The sequence below is a fragment of the Bubalus bubalis genome, chromosome 12, assembly GCF_019923935.1.
Source record: "Bubalus bubalis isolate 160015118507 breed Murrah chromosome 12, NDDB_SH_1, whole genome shotgun sequence".
NCBI classification, from domain to species: domain Eukaryota; kingdom Metazoa; phylum Chordata; class Mammalia; order Artiodactyla; family Bovidae; genus Bubalus; species Bubalus bubalis.
The window spans coordinates 87,568,108-87,587,392 of record NC_059168.1 but is presented as its reverse complement, the minus strand read 5'-3'; the positions used below and the strand labels follow the sequence as shown (position 1 = coordinate 87,587,392).

The window sequence follows — 19,285 nt, the reverse complement described above, 5'->3', positions numbered from 1 at the left end:
CTCTGTGCGACCCCATAGACGGCAGCCCACCAGGCTCCCCAGTCCCTGGGACTCTCCAGGCAAGAATACTGGGGTGGGTTGCCATTTCCTTCTCCAATGCATGAAAGTGAAAAGTGAAAGTGAAGTCACTCAGTCCTGTCTGACTCCTAGCGACCCCATGGACTGCAGCCTACCAGGCTCCTCCGTCCATTGGATTTTCCAGGCAAGAGTACTGGAGTGGGTTGCTCTGGTATAAGGTAAAGTCAATCAGTTATACATATACATATATCCGCTCTTTTTTAGATTCTATTCCCATATAGGTTATTACAGAGTATTGAAAAGTGTTTCCTATGCTATATACAGTAGGTTATTAGTTATGTGCTTCATATATAGTAGGCTCCTTCTGTCCCCATGGAATTTCCCAGGCAAGAATACTGGAGTAGGTTGCCATTTCCTTCTCCACGGATTTCCCTGGCCCAGGGATTGAACCCGAGTCTTCTGCATTGGCAGGTGGATTCTTTACCACTGAGCCCCACCTGGGAAGCCCATAGTAGTGGTATATCAGTCTTAATTTCCCAATTTATCTCCCCCCACCCTTTAAAAAATGATTATGATCGTTTCCTTAAGAGCTGTTCAATGGAAATCTGTACTAATTCAAACTCTTTACTGGATCAGTTATGTATAAGCTTTGCCCCCTCTTGTTGCATGTTCTGGATGAAATCATAAGAAAAAGCTCCTTCTCTTGGTTCTGTCTTACTCCCCACTGGGCCCCTCTACTTCCCCCAGGAGAACCATTTTAGCATATTCTTACCTGCCTAGAGTGAGTCCTGGCCTAGTACCCCGAAACTATTTCTAACTAACCGAGAATGACCCAGGACGGCAGGAACACGGACCGGGACATTGACCAGGGGTCCTATTAACCCTCGGAGGAAGCGCCCCGACTTGGATCTGAACCCCAGTAGGCCACTCAGTGTACTCTAGGGAGCACCGTTCTGTCTTCCGTGTTAAACGAATAACCACCTCTTTACTTGCCTCACAAGGTTGGGAGGACTGGGTGACTCCATCCATGGTCGTTTCTCATTACCGTCACCGAACCCCAAAACTGGTTGGCGGGGGGCGCGTCGTCCTGTAGGGGGCGAGCTCCTCCCACACTTTCTCGAGCGCCCGGACGGGCATCCCCGGCGACTCGGGGGTGGGGGACGGCCAAGAAGGGAATCCACTCCTGGGGTGGGGCGGGGACGGGGCAGGGGGGAGCCGGTGCACCGCCCGGGAGGTGTCCAGAGCACCCCGCGCGCGGGTCCGGGCGCGGGGCGGGAGGGGGGCCCGGGACGCGCCCGGGAGGTCTGTCCGGCCGGCCCGGCGGGCCGCGCCATGGAACCCCGGCGCGCGCGGCTGGGCGCCCGAACGCCGAGACAATGCGGCGCGCGGCGGCGGGCGAGCAGCTCGGCGGGCCCGGGGCGCGCGCCGCCTTCCTTCCTGCAGGATCGGCTTCCCGGCGGCGGCGGCGAGCGCGCGGATTGGCGGCCCGGCCCTCCTCGCCGCCCCGCCCAGCGCCCGGCCGGCCGCCGCCCCCCGGCCCGGGCCCGCCCCTCTCTCCGCGGGAGTCGCTCGGGGCCCGCGGCTGGCTGGCGGGCACTTCCCGCCGGCTGTGCGCCTCCGCTTCGGGGACCGATCGTGAGTGCAGGCGGCGGCGGCGGCGGCGGCGGCGGCGGGCGGACGGACGGACGGGCCGCGCCCGAGCTGCGCGGGGCTGCGCGCGCGCGGCCCCTGCTCCCGCCGCCTGGCCCGGCGGGCGGCCCACCCGCGCCCTGCGGCGGCTCGTGCGGTCCCCGCGGCGGCGGCCCGCGCCCCAAAGCCTTCCTTTGTCCGCGGGCCGGCCGGCGGCGTCCGGGCGGCCGATCGGAGCCCGCGCAAAGAGGCTGAGGCGGCGGCTGCCCCGCGGCCGGCCGCCCGCCGCGCCGAGGCGATGCCGGACCAGATATCCGTGTCGGAATTCGTGGCCGAGACCCATGAGGACTACAAGGCGCCCACGGCCTCGAGCTTCACCACGCGCACGGCGCAGTGCCGGAACACCGTGGCGGCCATCGAGGAGGTGAGCGGCGCCCGCGGGCCTCGCGGGGCAGCCGGGGGCGGCTCCGGCCGCAGGTAGCGCCGCGCCCCGGCGCGCCCCCCACCCCGCCCGCCCCCGCCCGGGCCCGGCTCCGGCATCCCGGGAAAAAGTTTCTTTCCCTCGGAATCCGGACGCGGCCGGGCGATCCCTGCCCGAAACAGAAGCCCTTTGTTCCAGGAGAAGGCTGCTGCTGCCAGGCTACCTTGGGCCTTTTTAAGACCATTCCCCGCCCCTTCCCTCCCCAGACCCCCGCGGGGCCCCGGGCCGGAAGGTTCACACCCCGCACCCCCAGCCCGCGCCCCACTAACTTTGGCCCGAGAGTCGGGGCGGTGGTGAGCGGGGAGCCCTCCCTGGCCGTAGCGGAGGGGTCATCGGCTCGCCCGCGGACCCCGGGCGCCCACCCCGCCACCCCTCTCCCCCAGCTTGGGGAATTGCCCGGGTGCCCAGCCTGCTCGGCGCGGCGCTCTGTGCCCGGGGTCCCGCTCTGCCGGACTCAAGGGCCGGTCCGTGGGACCCCGACTGCCCAGGAAAGGTGTGCGCACCTTTAGCCAGGGAGGCCCGCCCGGTCCCTCAGCGCGCCCGGGGAGGAGTGCGGGGAGCCGGGCTTCTAATCCGAAGGCCTTTGCCCCCTCCTCTCCCCAGCCCCCACCACCCCGGGATGTGTGTGTCTTACCTGATCGCACCCCCCGGACGCCTCCCTTCCTCATCAGCCTGGAAAAGGCCTGATTTTAGGCGAGGTGCAGAGTCATCGTCTGCTGCTAACTAGGAAGCCCTCCACGTCCTGGGCGAGCGCACTTAGGACCAGCAGGCTTTGGTGACGGTCAGAACGGCCTGCTACCGAAGGGCAGGGTTTGGGAGGCCAGGGCCACCTATGACTGTGGTTTGGGGCTTTTCCTCCTTCTCTGCTCTCATTTACCCTTACCTGTCAGACGGGACGAGCAGTGCATCCGTTCCAGGGTGGTGATGAGACAACTGTGTGTCAAGTGCTTGGCTTATACTAAATAGGTATATACTAAATATACTAAATAGGTAGCTGGTTTACAAGCCCTATGATGTCGCTATTGAATCGGTGATCACCTTCTCCCCCACAATGTCAAGGTACATTCTTGAAATGGGGTATGGTAGGTATTTTAGAAGGAGAGGACTGGGCCTGAGTGAGTGAAGGGAGGTCACCAGAAGAGCTTAATTAAGCGATGGCATTCAGTTTTTTGCCCGCTTGAACAAAGCAGCTGCTGTTAGGAACTGCTTGGGAAAAAATAAATCCAGAATGTTTTCCCTTAATGAAAAAAAATTTCCTTTGTAGGCATTAACAGTCAATAATAGGCTAAATGAAAAGCAGCAGATTCAGCGTTCTGAATGTTTTAAGAGTAGTAAGGGCATCCTCCTCTCCCTCCTTCCTCACCCCCCCCCCCTTATTTTTTGGAGGAAGAGCGCTGCATGCAAACGTTCTGGAGTGAGCTGTGTGATCCCACATCACTTAATTCTACTCTTATTAGCAAGGCTTCAAAATGATGCCTTCAAATTAGGCTGATGGGGGATGAGCATCATAAGTTTCTTCAGAAGTGCTGGTTGAAAAACAAGAAAAAAACTTTGGCAGTGTTTTGAAAATACATCATTAATAATGTTTATGGACTGATTGCAACCCAAAAGGTAGCTGAGTATGTTTTCAGGGAAGGGAGCTTTTATACACCATGCCTTAAAAAGAATGCTTAATTGTGTTTAAAGTTCTGTTTCTTTTCCTTACTGCAGTTTGTCGGTTAAATATTATTAACACTGGCAGATGTTGGAAGCTAGGCAAATAGGAGTTGCTATTAAAATTGGCATCCCCTTTCGTGATTAATGTTAGTTTGTGGTGTGTAGTTCCAAAGCTGTCTTAGTGTGCTGGGCAGATTACCCTAGAGCTCAGTTACTGAGTGGATGAAAGAGAGACTAGATTTGGTGATTTTATTAAACTGCGGGCTTGCTCCATGTTGCGTCTAAGAACACGAATTGGTTAAAATCTCAAAAAAAAAAGAAACTCATTACAGGTCTGTCTCACTTTAAGCAGATCCTGTACAGACACTGAAATGATGCTACATGTGAGCTTACATTTATGAGAGAACTGAATTGGGAACAGTTTTATTTAACAAGTATGTCTTCATATTTTGATTTTAATCAAGCATGTGCTCTTCCTGCAGACAGTGGTTATTGGGACAGAGTTACTCATTTCACAGAAATAAATATAAAATTTGCAAGTGCGTGGTCCTATGTTTAAACAAATGTGTCACGGAATTAGTAAACTAATTTTGAACTGAGTAACCTTTGTGTATCTGTTACTTCCAGGATAGGCTATGTCTGCTAAAAATCATCCTATAACTTAAGTGTACTTTTTCTTTGATACGCACGCCTGTAGCTGGACTACCCTACCTTGTACTCTGAACCTCTCATCTGTTGTATTTATTTCTCATCTCCATGTTACACGTGAGGAAGTTGAGGCTTAGAGATGTTAATTTGCTCAAAGTTATAGAGCGAGTCACTTTCATGCATTGGAGAAGGAAATGGCAACCCACTCCAGTGTTCTTGCCTGGATAATCTCAGGGACGGGGGAGCCTGGTGGGCTGCCGTCTATGGGGTCGCACAGAGTCGGACACAACTGAAGCGACTTAGCAGCAGCAGCAGCAGCAGCAGCATAGAGCTAGTAAGTTGAAGAGCTAGAGTTTGAACTTGGCTCCATGCTGTTTTCAGAAATAATGCTGTTATGTGTTACGTTCAGTAAGGCTGAATTCTCTAAATGACTCTTTTGTCAGATTGTCCAAGTTCAGACTCCGCCACTGGCCAGTTGTGTGAACTTGGATGAGATACCTAAAGTTTTCTCATTTGCCTTGATGTTAGTCTGGATAACAGTACCTGTCTGCCTTGGAGAGGTGTGAGGGTTTAATGAGATAGTCCACAACACAGTACCTGGTGTATTACACAGACAACCAGTGTAATACATGCTAACTGCTTTAACAATTTGTATTATAATTAATCCATAGAACCTAATGGGGATATTTGGCCCCAAGATGAGATTTACATGGGTGGATTGATGTGGCCTAGCAGAGTAAGGGGAAGGAATGGTTGAATGAGTAAGTGAATGGAAAGCTACTACATGTCTGTTAACCATTGCTTTTTAACTGGTTTGTTGTCTTGGCAACAGGTCAGCACAGCAGTGTTTTAAAATTTTCACTTGGTGATCTCTTGGTGAAGTAATTGTTTTGCATGGTTTTAGCCAAGTCTGGTGCTTCAACTGGGATCTGCCCTGTGTTTTTGGAAATAATGGAAAAAAATCAGTAGTGGCTGAATCTGAAAACCCTCCCCTCTACCGTTTGTGGGGGTTTTATTGCTGTCTCACTTTCCTTGAGTCTCTGCGCTCTTTGAAATATTCTCAGAATAGGGAAAAGTTGTACACGTGTGTGAAGTGTTCATAGTTAGAGACCCTCCTGGGGCATCAGCCATTCTGTCGTGCTTATTTGGCTTTGTCAGATACATAGTTTTAAAAATAAATTTGATGTTGACCCGTAAGTATTAAAATTTAATCTGCTTCCTTCCGGGCCATAGTTCTCCACTCTGTTGTCCTTGGTTGCCTTGGAAATCTCATTGCTGTCACAAGCACAAGGTTCTAACTGCAGGGAGAGAAGGAGCATCTGGACTGCCCAGACTCCCGGGGGCCTTGCTGTCCTTGGGGCCAGATGCCCCTCCCAGCAGCTATTAGTGGGAACCCGGCCTGTGTACTTTTTAAGCAAGAGTATGATTCCAAACCTTAGCCCTGTGTGACTTGTTTGAAAAACACCTCTTCCAAATAGCAGATTAATGGATTTTAGATTTATTGTCGGGTTTCCCTGATGGCTCAGACGATAAAGAATCTGCCTGCAATGCAGGAGACCCAGGTTTGATCTCTTGAGTTGGAAAGATCCCCAGAGAAGGGAATGGCTACCCACTCCAGTATTCTTGCCTGGAGAATCCCATGGACAGAGGAGCCTGGTGGGCTACAGTCCATGGGGTCTCAGAGTGAAAGGACATCACCTACTTGCCCAGTCCATTCTTATTTTCAGAAATGAGCCTGTATGGGTCAGTTAGGACCACTGTAAAAAGATATATATGTTTGTTTATGTGGCTGCGTCGGGTCTTACTTGTGGCAGGTGGGATCTTTGCTGTGTCCCTCTGACTCTCCGATTGTATTGCGCTGCCTCCAGAGCCCGGACGCTCAGTAATTGTGGCTCAGGGTCTTAGTTGCTCAATGGCATGTGGGATCTTTATTCCCCGGCCAGGGAGAGAAGGAGCATCTGGACTGCCCAGACTCCCGGGGGCCAGATGGACCCCAAGGACCTGTCTCCCCTGCACCGCACAGGGCAGGTTCTTAACCACTGCACCATCAGTTCCAGGGCCACCTTTTTATGCTGTGTTCTGTAATCTGGTCATAGGCGTCTGGAAATCTTGGAGTGATTTGAGAGAATGATCTCTGCTTACGAGATTCCCATTCTCCACACCCGCCGCTGCCCCGTCAATTTGTCTCTTTCTTATGATTAACAGTTAAAGTACTAATGCCTTCCTGGTCGGGTTTCAGGCCTGTCCCTCACTCAGTATTTAGTAAGTGCTGCTGTGTGCCAGGTGATGGGAAGAGAGTTCCCAGGAGGAATGTGTTCTATCTTTGAAGCAGCCTGCAGCTGAGTGGGAGAGACAGCCATCCTACAAACAAATCAATGCAGTAAAACATGGTTAGGCTGTGACCACAAGATTGTCCAAAATCCTGGATTGGCAAGGGTCAGGTGTGTCTGGGGCCATGGATAGGAGGACCTTGGTGATGATGTGGGATGGAGTCTCAAAGTCAAGATAGTCATCTGTGGGTTACCACGTGCTTTAATTACTAAGCTGTCTCAATAGAGCCTTTTGTATTTGTCTCCCTGCCTTAGGTAAATATTGACCCACTCCTGAGGTGATGGCCATCAAGGCCTCTGGTTGGATTTTCATAGCCAATCCACAGAGCACTGCTTAGACCACGAATTTGGAATAATCCTTGATTCTTACCCTCCCCATTCCCAGGCCTTGATGCCTTTCCTCATGGAACACACACATTCTAGATCTGCACTGTCCAGCTTGTTGTTGTTCAGTCGCTCAGTCGTGTCCGACTCTTATGACCCTATGAACTGCAGCACATCAGGCTTCCCCGTCCTTCACCATCTCCTTGAGTTTGCTCACACTCATGTCCATTGAGTCGGTGATGCCACCCAACCATCTCATACTCTGTCATCCCCTTCTCCTCCTGCCCTCAGTCTTTCCCAGCATCAGGGTCTTTTACAGTGAGTCCGTTCTTCATATCAGGTGGCAAAAATATTGGAGCTTCAGCTTCAGCATCAGTCCTTCTAGTGAATATTCAGGGTTGGTTTCCTTGAGAATTGACTGGTTTGATCTCGTTGCAGTCCAAGGGACTCTCAAGGGTCTTCTCCACACCACAGTTCGAAAGCCTCAATTCTTTGGTGTTCAGCCTTCTTCATGGTCCAACTCTCACATCCATACAGTTCAGTTCAGTTCAGTCGCTCAGTCGCGTCTGACTCTTTGCGACCCCATAAACCGCAGCAGGCCAGGCCTCCCTGTCCATCACCAACTCCCGGAGTCCACCCAAACCCATGTCCATTGTTTCGGTGATCCCATCCAACCATCTCATCCTCTGTCGTCCCCTTCTCCTCCTGCCCTCCATCTTTCTCAGCATTAGGGTCTTTTCAATTAAGTCAGCTCTCCGCATCAGGTGGCCAAAGTATTGGAGTTTCAGCTTTAACATCAGTCCTTATGAACACCAGGACTGATCTCCTTTAGGATGGACTGGTTTGATCTCCTTTCAGTCCAAGGGACTCTCAAGAGTCTTCTCCAACACCATAGTTCAAAAGCATCAATTCTGCGCTCAGCTTTCTTTATAGTCCATGACTACTGGAAAAACTGTAGCATTGACTAGACAGACCTTTTTCAGCAAAATGATGTCTCTGGTTTTGAATACACTGTCTAGGTTTGTCATAGCTTTCCTTCCAAGGAGTAAGCGTCTTTTAATTTCATGGCTGCAGTCACCATCCACAGTGATTTTGGAGCTCAAGAAAATAAAGTCTGTCATTCCTTCCACATTTTCCCTTACTGTTTGCCATGAAGTGATGGGACTAGTGATGGTTAATTTTAGGCAGTATCCAACATGGCAGCCTGAAATCAAGCATTCAGTTTCTCGGCTGCCCCAGCCACATTTCAAGTGCTAATTAGCACATGTGCATTGGACAGTGTAGGTTTAAAACATTTTCATCATCACAGAAAGTTCTGCCAGACAATGCTTTTTAGATGCTTGCAACTCAGAAGGGTCTACTGACAGCAGCATCGGCATCACCTAGAAGTTTGTTAGGCACGCAGACTGTCAGAGGCCACCTTAGGCCTTGGAATCAGAATCTACGGTTTCCCAAGATCCCCAGGTACATTCTGTACACATTAAGGTTTGAGAAATGCTATTCTCATGGTGACTGACAGTAGAATCACTTGCAGGGAGGGAGGAGGTTGTAGAATAGAGAGATGCCTGGCCCACTCCATGAAATTCCAACTTTATTAGTTAGGGTGGGCCCTGAAGCATTGGCATTTTCTAAAGCCACCCCCTAAATGGGGGTGATGATCACTGCAGTAAAGTAATGTAATGCCAGGCAGTGGTAAGTGATAAGTTACACAGGATACAGGAGTAGAATGAGACTCTGAAGAGCAGGAAAGTGAAATCAGGAGAGGCCTCTCTGAAGAGGTGGCATTAGAGCAGAGCCCAGGATGCAGCGAGGAGCCAGGGAGGGGCAGCTTGTGAAAAGGCCCCAAGATGGGGGTGACTCAGCCATCCTGGAGGAGAGGAGGGGCGAGGGTGGGGGCCAGGCAGGCCAGATCACAGGAGGCCTTGGCGATGTCGGGAGGGAGTTGGATTTTGTTCTCATGTGGTGGGAAGCCTTTGGAAGGTTTGATCTGATATACGTTATCGACATTTCAGGGTGGTTGTTCCAGGCAGGATAGACAGGCAGGGCAGGAGAGAACAGAGAGAGACTGGTGGGAGCTGGGGGTCTTCCCAGCAGGCAGTGGGGGTGATGAGAATCCAGTGGAGACCCTCTGTGCTGACGGTTCTGGTGTGTGCTGGGGCCAGGTGAACAGAACTGGGTCCCTGTCCCAGTGGAGGCAGAGGCCAGGCTCTGGCCCCCGAGGAGTGGACCTCCTGGTGTCCCCCTGGCGAAGCTGACACCCTGGTGCTGATTAGTGTCGAGGCCCGTTGTGTGCTGCTCAGCACGGCTTGCTCTAGAGGTTGTGTTGAAACCAATGCTGGACGTTCACGTGGTTTTCCGTAGACACGGATCAGAGAAGGAAGAGAGGATGCAGAGATGTGTGGACAGGGTGTTTGCTTCTCTCCTCTTGTTTGTAGGTAGATGTAGCCGGTGACACTTTCTTAGCGGTGTCAGATGCCTGGGACACGGTTCCCATTCAGCTCCCCAAACACTCTTCTTTCCACTAAAAAAGAGGTGGTGAATTCATTTCCCCCTCCTACCGCAATAGGAACCTGCCTGCTTTGCTTATACTTTGTCTGTGTCATATGGCCTTCAGGTGGTTGCCAGGATCCTTCCAGGTACTTTTGTACCATTATGGTTTTATCATGTCGATGATCTGGAATAAATGAACCAGAGCTGGAATGCTGGGGCTGTGTTTTCCTTTGTATTTGGTTGTGTTGGGTCTCCTGATTCGTAAATACGTCTGGGCACCTACCTGTGTATTGTCACTGTGCGGTGCCAGTGATGTAACAGCAGGCGGGACCAGCTCCTTCCCCGTAAAGCCCTTATTTTCTCAGGCTTTTGTGTGCAGTTAGTGTTTATCCCTTCAGCCTTTTTTTTGTGCCATGGACCCTCTGGAACTCTGGTGAAAATGTTTCAGAAAGACGTTTTAATGCATTGAATTAACTGAACCCAGGTCTCCTGCACTCCAATGCAGGAGACTGGGGTTCGATCCCTGGGTGGGGAAGATCCCCTGGAGAAGGAAATGGTAACCCATTCCAGTATTCTAGCCTGGAGAATCCCTGGTAGGCTACAGTCCACGGGGTCACAAAGAGTCAGACAAGACTGAGCAACTTCACTTTCACTTTTCTCCTGCATTGCAGGCAGATACTTTATTGTGTCTGAGCCACCAGGGAAGCCCAAGAATACCCAAGTGGGTAGCCTATCCCTTCTCCAGGGGATCTTCCCAGCCCAGGAATCAAAGCGGGGTCTCCTGCATTGCAGGCAGATTGTTTACCAGCTGAGCTACCAGGGTCTCCACATAGACTCTTAAACAGGACCAGATATATTGAAATACAGTTAGAAAAATGTTTGAAAAAATCTATCATACTAATATGTATTTCTTTACTAATGCACTGAATATCAAAATTTGGTTGGTTGTGGGTCTAATAAATACTTTAATTTTGAGGTCCTGATGAATGTAAGCAATGTGGGGAGCTATTTCTAACGACTCTAAAACTATATTAAGTCTTCTCTTTGGAGTCACAGGTACTGCTGATGTTACCACGGTGTGTTGCTTACATTCATAATTGAGGGAAGTGCTAAATTTCAGCTGGGGGCTAATGAAATACAGATGTAATTATTTTTTCCAATCCCAGCTCTCTGAATTCAGACTAAGAATTCCAGGCTTGACAAGATTATTTTAGTCGATTGTCTTTTGGAGTGAGTGAGTGAGTGACTCTGTAACAGTGTTGTTTAAACAAGCCTCGTGATTATTACAGTGTCATTCTCATGAATTGGTTCTTGGAGTTCAGCAGAGGGGTGACACCCCGAGCCTGTGTTACAATCATCGAGTAGTAAAGGTGCTTAGAGGAACTAGGGGTGGAGGGCAAAGCTGTCAGTTGTGGTTGGACAGCCATGCTCTCTGCATTTTTGTTAAGGTTGGGGCTTGGCAGTTTCTCATGTGATCCCAGGTTAGTTCATACCTTGCCTTGGAGTTCAGTGGCACTATGAATTGCCTCTATGAGTCCTGTAGTTAGGACCCTGAGCTGGGCTGCTCAGTTCTCCTATTTTTACCTTTCTTGTTTTTCTGGTTTGTCATCTGCTGTCCTCAACTCTGAAGGGCAAGCTTGGGTGTGAAGTGATAGATTTATAGGTACCTTCTGCCCAGAATTCTAAGGGGAGACTTGGACTTCTGCCTTGTTCTCAGTGAGGGTAACGTATTTGAAACGATGCTGTTGTTGCATGAGTGTGTTTGGGGTGTCTACAGCATAGCTGAAATGTTACTGTCAGTCCCCCCCCCCCTTTTTTTTTCTTTTCTCTTGCCTCTTAGCAGTTATTGGATGCTTACAGTATGCCAGGCTTGCTTTAAATTTTTTACACATATTAACTCTTAACTTGTTCAGTGATTACAAAGATCCTGTAAGGTCCCTGGAACCTAAACCACTTTACCAGGAGCAGAGAGCTAGGAAGTGGTGGAGCCAGGATTCAAATGCAAGCATTCTGACACGTGAGTTTCCGCTTCTGTAGCCACCGGCTGCCTCTGTGGAGCCTGGCCTGGAAAACGCCATCCATGTTGATGCCTCTGTGATTAATTGGCACGACCTGTCTCTTGCTGTCCAGTTTAATACCATGCACCTGCTGCTTTCCTTGAGTGGGTGCTTCTGGGGAATGCTTGCTGCCTCTCTGCCTCCTCTGTCCGTGTTGCCCCCCAAATGGTTCCTCTTTACTCCCTTCACTGCTCTGCTGACACGCTCAGCACTGCAGAGCCCAGTGGCCCCAGGGACCGCTCACACCCTGGCAGGAGGCCGCCCTACTAACAGGATTATCATCTTCCCGCTCCAGCTGAAGATGGCTCTGTCAATATGATTTTATATGCAGGTGCTGGCAATCAAAGTCCTTGGCTGGTGAAGGCAGTTCCCGCAAATGATGAATTGCCTTGGCTTTTAGGATTCTAGCCAGGCAATCCGGATTTGAGGGCCTCTTTCCCTAGTTTCCTAGAAATCACAATCTTAATAGAGTTTTTGTTGTTGTTGTTTTAATTTTTTAACACCAATGGCTGACATTTCTTTGAGCCCTAATTCTGTGTTAAGGGCTGTGCTGTGTTTTAACTGGAAGTTTTTGATAATTGAATCCTTTCACTTGGCCTATCTGGTGTAGATCCTGTTACCCCTGTTTTATGGTTGAAGACACCAAGGCTCAGACAAGTGCCATGACTGCAGGTAGCTAGCCTGTCCCAGAGTTAGCAGATGATGGAACCAGAAACCCCAGCCACGTCGAGATCAGCCTGTGTGCTTAAGACTGTTTTCCTGTTGGTCCTTTAATGCCTCCCTGCTGGTCTCCTGCTGGCATCTCTGTTGCCGGTAAAGATCCCTCTTTAGGTGTTTCTCTGGGCTTCAATCGTGCAGGCCGATAGTCGTCCACCTTCTGCAGGTGGGTCTCCACTGTCGATGCCATCGAGGTGAGGTTGCCTGAGTAGGGTCATCAGACTCTAACCCTTGGGGAGGTGCTTCACATCAGAGGTGTTTATTAAGTGGCCTGGCCTGCTTTGGAGTGAGTTAGAAGGACACATACCCCCCACCCCCAGAGCTGAGGACACTGTCACAGCTGCTTGTAGAGGACTCCAGAGCCACATAGGCAGTGAGCAGTCCATCCAGCGTCCCCCCAGTGTCAACAGATATGTGTTTGGAGAGTGACCACTGCAGGGTTACAGATGTGACTTGTCTAGGCAGACTGAGTACCCTGCTGGCAGTCAGGGAACTCTGGGGGAGATTCTGAGGGGAAGGGAGAGTGTTCAGTCCCTGTACTGTGTCTGTTCCTCTGCTAGCCCCGATCTGACAGCTCTCCTGGTGTTGGGCCTTGGGCAGCTGATTTCACTGGTCCAGCCTCAGTGGCCTCAGCTGTAAAGTGGAGGGTGGATGAGATGTTTCTTAACATTGTGTCTGCAACACAGTTCACCTGCTTCTTGCCTTCTTTCTGTTTCCTGACCATCTCCTCCACTTTCTCTTGGCCATTCAAATCCATACCTTTCGAGAGGTTAGAGGTGAAAATACCTCTTTCTCTACTCCCCTGTTAAACATTCCCTCCTCCAAAATACCACTGGAGTGGATAAGGTGGTTGGCCCAGAGGCTGGAATTTCTTTGGGTGCATCACTAGTTTGTCTGGGACAAATGGGGCTCTGTACTTTGCCATCCCGTCTCACGGTGAAGGGTCTTTCCAGGTGCACACCTTGGTCTCTTGATTACAGCTCTGTCGTGCTTGGCTTCTCTGGTGAAAAGAAGCAGGACTTGCCCATGTGGTCTCTGATTGCAAAGTCTGTTAGCGGAAGTGTCACTGTTGATCTCCTGGTTGCAGATACGTGCCTCATTCAGCCGGATGTGCCGTGGTACCTGGGAGTTTTCCAGTCCAGGGCCAGGCCTTGTCTGTCTCTGCAGCAGCGAGCTTATAATGGTCCATTGTTTTTCCTGGTTATCCTGGCCTTTTGGCTGCTTCTTTCTGTAAGCATCATCTTGACCTGTTCACTGTGGGGACCCCTTGCTTCTTGACCAAAGGGAACTGTTGAGCTTCCTGGTTTTCTTCTAATCTTGTAAATTCTCTATGTGGGTTTTTCTTCTGTGGCCAGTAGGAATGAGGTGTGTTTACTCCTTGGGTCATTGGGCTGTCAGAACCTGCAGCTTTTGTTTGCCCTGGTGGTAGCTTGCCAGGCCACAGGCTTTTCTCATGGGGAAGAGGTATCAGGCAGGCTGGTGCACAGCGGAAATCATAAGGAGGCAGAAGGCTCCCCACCTCCTCCATCTCCCTTCCCTTCTCCACGCTATGATTTCTTTTCCTTGGAGACCAGGTTGCTGATGCTGGTGACTAGGCGGTGTCCAAAGCTGAAAATTCTCACCTCCCTTCTTTTTTCTCCTGCGTTCTCTTGCCTGCACTCCTTTGGTGTATTTCCAGACCCCCAGGTCCTGTACGTCCTTTTTAAAACGGATTTTCCAGCCAGAGGAGACTCACAAGGGAAGATTTCGTTTGGGTTTTCAGTGTGAGGCTTTCTTTCCTGGGGAGCTGCTCTTTGGTGATGACATTTCACAGTGGCCTCCTTTACTACCACCCTGCCTCCTCTCAGTTTTCTAGGAACTGGGTTTATTGTTCTGTCTTTTAAAAATGATTTATTATCTTCTGTAACAGTGTGGAAGGAGCTTAATTTTTTGAAGTGCACCGTCTTCTTCTTTATGGCCAGAGGAAAGTAAAGGTTTGATTGATCTTATGACACAGTTGCTTTAGTCATAGCTAATGTGAAGTCTCTTAAGGGCTTCTGTTTTATTTGATCTTTTTAATTTATGAACCTCCTTGCATTCCTGAGCATCTGTGCACAAAGCCACTGAGGCCTGGGGTGTCGCATTCAGGGCTTTATTCCTGCTTCTGATGCACTGCGAGCTCGTAGAGCATTCTGACAGTTGGTTAGGTTTTGGGTTGAATTAGGGAGTAGTGATGGAGAAGGAAATGGCAACCCACTCCAGTACTCTTGCCTGGAAAATCCCATGGATGGAGGAGCCTGGAAGGCTGCAGTCCATGGGGTTGCTGAGGGTCGGGCACGATTGAGCAACTTCACTTTCCCTTTTCACTTTCATGCATTGGAGAAGGAAATGGCAACCCACTCCAGTGTTCTTGCCTGGAGAATCCCAGGGATGGGGGAGCCTGGTGGGCTGCCATCTCTGGGGTCGCACAGAGTCGGACACGACTGAAGCGACTTAGCAGCAGCAGCAGGGAATAGTGGTGTCAGCAGATGACTGTTTCAGGAATTTGTTACTGGTTTTCCCAAGGAAAACATACTGTTAGGTTGAATAATTAAAGCCAGTGGTAGACGTGTGTTAGAAGGTAAACAAGAAGAAAAAGCTGTTGTCAGTAGCTGCTGAAACACCCATCTTGTTTCTCTGTAGGGCAAGGTCATCCTCAGGGTTCTCAAAAAGGCCAGGTAGTGAAATAGAAATAACAGGGACCAGTGCTCAACAGCTGAGACCAGTGGAAGGGAGGAAGAGAGAACACTGGACTCACTCAAGAGTGTGGGGCTACCCCTTCTTCAGGGATCCCCGAGGTCTCTCCCCGCTCAGCAGCAGGTCTAACAAATGAGTCGGTGCTTTCTGCCATGATGGGCAGGGAGGCATGTGATCCGTTGAGGGGAGTTTGCACGAGGATGGTTTTTGAGCTTTGCTGTGTAATTTTGATGACTTTTAGTTCACTGAGAAAATTCACTTACCTGGAACAGCTCCTTCCTTTGGTGTTGGTCCGAATGTAGCCTTTAGGACATCTTTCAGGATGGGGTTTGGGCCATGGCAGAATGATGTGGAATCAGTTTCTGGGTCACGCAGGCTTTCGAGAGGACAACCCTGGGCTCTTAGATGTCTGCTGTTAAGGAGCATGCGGTTTGCTGTCAGACCTGAGAGTATCTTGGCATTTCCTTCTCGGGGGTGAGGGAGGTTCAGAATCCACAGTTAGGCTTGCTCTTGGTTTTCCTGTTGGACCCTCCTGCCAGACCCTGAGAGTGCCTCAGGTTAAGTGTCCCTTCTCTTTGAATCCTCAGAGTCCCAGGTGGTTCCCAGACCATGGTTCTCAGAAATTGTCTGTTCAGTGTGAAGGCCCAGGTAATCGTTGTTTTTATGATTTTATATCTTGACCTTCAGATGGCTTGCTGTATGTTGAGAAATAAATTTGTTTTGATTTGCACAGTCAAGATTGTCATGTTATCCTTTGAAACAGGTAAATCTCTATAAGAATTACAGAAATCTCCTCTCTCTAAAGCACCCTGATATCACCTTTCTTCATTGAAAAATATCTCTTACTCTGTAAAACCTTCCCTAACATCCCTCGTCTATCAGAACTTTCTTCTCTTTTTTAAAAATAATTTTTAAATTTTATTTTTTGGCTGTGCTGGGTCTTTGTTGCTGCATTGGGTTTTCTCTAGTTGTGGCAAGTGGGGGCTACTCTAGTTGCAATGTGTGGGTTTCTCCTTGTGGGAGCTTCTCTTGTTGTGGAGCAAGGGCTGTAGGGCCCGTGGGCTTCAGTAGTTTCGACTCCAGGCTCAATAGTTGTGCTGCATGGACTTAAAACTGCTCCGAGGAATGTGGGGTCTTCCCAGATCGGGAATCAAACCTGTGTCTCTTGCATTGGCAGGCAGATTCTTCACCACTGAGGCACCAGGGAAGCCCTTCTCTGAAATCTTAAAGCAGTTACTGTGACTCACTTTTGGATCAATCTATCCGTCCATTGATTCAGGGTTTGGTTGATCCATCCATCCATCCATTGATCTATTGATCCATCAGTGGTGGATTGAGGCATCCATCTGTCTGTCCATCCATCCGTCCATCCATCATTGGGGCAGACCTGGGCTGTCTCGTGCTTGACATGAAGTGTGCTGCGTGCAGTGTGGTGGGCCACGGCAGCTGTGGGTCCTCCGTGTGTGCCGAGAGTGGCCCTTGCTTCCCTCCTTGGTGCTCACTCACTTCCGCAGGACCGGAATCTCATCAGGGAGGACACAGGAGGGGGTCACTTGTCTGAGGGTTTGGGGTCCTCAAAGTTGTCCCTGTTTGGTCAGGACAGAGGATGGCAAGCTTACAGTCCACCCTGTTTTTGTTTGCAAAAAAAAAAAAAGCGAAAACAAAAACAAATATGAAGACTATACAACAGAGACTGTGTGGATGTGGCCTGCAAAGCTTGAAATACTTCCTGGGGGGCCCTTTACAGCAAGTGCTTGTGCCCCAAGTACATGGATGGGCTGTGAGTGGAGAGAGTCTGGACTGAGTGGGCAGAGTGCTGGGGTGTGTGGAGCCTTTGGGTGGCTTAGTCCAGTGGTCTGTGTTCACACAAGCGCGCTGAGCAGGTCTAATCCCTGTGGAAGCACCTTCTCTGCCCCAGGCTGCAGGAAAACACCACAGCTTTTGAGTAGAGGAGTGAAGTGAGCAGGGCTCGGCTTCAGGTAGCCCATCTGGTGTGGTGGGCAAGGGGGGCGGGGGGGGAGGGTCAGCCCTTCGTTGTGGGGGGCCCTCAGAAGGGGTACCTGCTGTTCTGCACCCCGAGTCCTGCGGGGGCCGACCCCAGGCCCGCCCACAGGAGTGGGCAGGGGCGACTCGCCTGAAGCAGGCATGCGTTCCCACCGTCAGCCTGCTTCCTGTGTTTGTGTTCTTATTTCCTGAAACAAAACTTCAGACTCCTGAGAGCAGGAGCTCTTTTTTAAAAAAAATAATATGCTTATATTTTTATTTAAACTTGACTGTTTTTCAAAACACAGTTTGGGCTGGACAAGTTTTATGCCCATTTTACAGCTGAGAAAACAGCCTCCCAGGTGTCTCGTGGCTTCATAAAAGAAGACAGTCAATGGTAGCCCTGAGAATTGAGTCCAGATCTCACAGCTCTTGTCACTGAGGGATCTTTCTGTTTCCCAGAGCAGCTGAGTACCTGCTCAGTTATCGTTTTATGGAGCTAAAAAAAAAAACGATGTGGGTACGGTATTTATGCACAGATTCTGTATGCTTAGAAGCTTCTTCAGTCTATTTTAAAAGAGATTCAGAATGATGTACATGTATCATTTGCTATGAGTTACTGTCTTTAGAAATGGCTAGAGAGGACAGATAATTTAGAAATATTTGCACCTTACGTCAGAAGAGAGTTAATAGTACCCGTTACTATTAATACTAGTGGTATTAGCTGTTCCGGGAAAAGGTGCTATTTATTCATAATAAGCAGATAATAGCAGCAAGATTGGAGAGGAAAGCCCAGATAACATTGAGTGTAGGTGTAATTATAATTTAAATTCCATGGTGGGGGAGGGTATTTAAATACAAGGTTTTAAGAGCTGAGTGGTAGTGTAAGGCATAACTCCAGTCTTGTCTGTAACAGGAGGTACTTTTTGGCCCTGTAACCTTGGAGACGTCATCAATCTTGAATTATTCATCATTGGAATGAAGTATCTTTTGAGAGAAGCATATCTTCTTCAGTGTTAAAAATATGTTTCTCTTATGTGTCATAGTGAGTATTCTAGTTACATTGCATATTTCTTTCTTTTTTTTATATCCTGCCCACTCTACTTGGTTATCCTTGAGAAGAGAGAGAGGGTTTTAGGTGATAGCTATGTGGTACCCAGTCTTTGGGTCTATAATCGTATTCCACATTTTTACAGTTTTCTCAGTCCTTTTTGTTGCTGTTCTGATATTTGACTGTAGATCTCTTTCTTTGGTGAAGGTCACTTTGGTGGCTGAAGGAGAACTGGGCCCATTTAGGGGCTGCTAGAGGATGTATTTTTGTTATGCTTGACAAGTAAGCAGCGCCCTTCCTCCTGAGTGGAGCTGATCAGTGATCGACAAATGAATGGTCTCTTTCCATCTGGTTGTCACACAGACAGGCGAAAACGATGGTGCCGTTTGAACACTGAGTTTCTCAGACTCCCAGGGGACAACAGAATGTGTATATGAGTTGGCATGCCCAAATGCAAATGATTTCTATTGATACCTAATGTATGTAAATTTATGCTGCTTGGTTGACAAAGACATTATGAATGATACTGTTTCTCAATAGTGTTATATAACTGAAGTTTTTGTTTTATCCTCACAATGGTGAAGTACAATTCCTGCTGAATTTCTGTGACATTTCCAGCAGCTCCAAAGCTGGCTATGGGGCTGTTGCACCAGAGATGGAAGATTCCACATCTTCCAGAGTGAGTGCGTGCGTGCCTCTCTCCTAAAGGCCTTGACTGTCTTCTCCCCACGTGGAAATACCCTGATTGAGGGCAGGGTGAAAGTGGATGGTCAATGACTCAGCAGAAAAGAGGGGTCTTAGTCCAGTTTGGGGGGCAGGGTGTGGCGCTGAGACAAGGGACTGCTTTGGGAAGAAAGTTATCTTTTCCTTTTTTAACATTGAGTCCTTCTTTTCTCCTTCTGGCAATTACATTACATCTCAAATTCAGGGACAGAGAATCCAGACAGGTTGTGAGAGAGAAGGGTTTCGTCAGTAGAGTTGGTGGGATCGGGCCCTGTGTGCCTGGTGAACCCCACTCAGCCCTGGTGGGGGAACGCTGGGACTGGGTGCGCTTCACCTAGTGGTCATGACAGCGGTATTAGCCCTGCTTCTTCTATCTTCACCTCTGCTCTCCCCTGAGCCCTGACCATGGCGTCTCCCCATCTGGCAGTTAACCCACCTAAGGACTGTGTGTCCACCCTTGCTG

The 19,285-nt window shown here is 49.7% G+C and overlaps 1 protein-coding gene across 5 annotated transcripts in view; it reads left to right on the top strand.

The window, feature by feature from the left end:
• Window positions 1–1,747: 1,747 nt before the first annotated feature.
• The window catches only part of ASAP2 (ArfGAP with SH3 domain, ankyrin repeat and PH domain 2), a 158,284-nt gene continuing 140,746 nt past the window's right edge, over window positions 1,748–19,285 (top strand). The window contains exon 1 of one of the 5 annotated variants that reach the window (XM_025261575.3): window positions 1,748–2,071. In XM_025261575.3, coding sequence (XP_025117360.1) covers window positions 1,946–2,071 — 126 coding nt within the window. In that variant the 5' untranslated portion in view covers window positions 1,748–1,945. Of the gene's footprint in view, window positions 2,072–11,989; window positions 12,517–12,593; window positions 13,581–19,285 lie in introns of those variants that run through there. The other 4 variants (XM_025261573.3, XM_044926268.2, XM_044926267.2 and 1 more) reach the window with 4 other exon arrangements.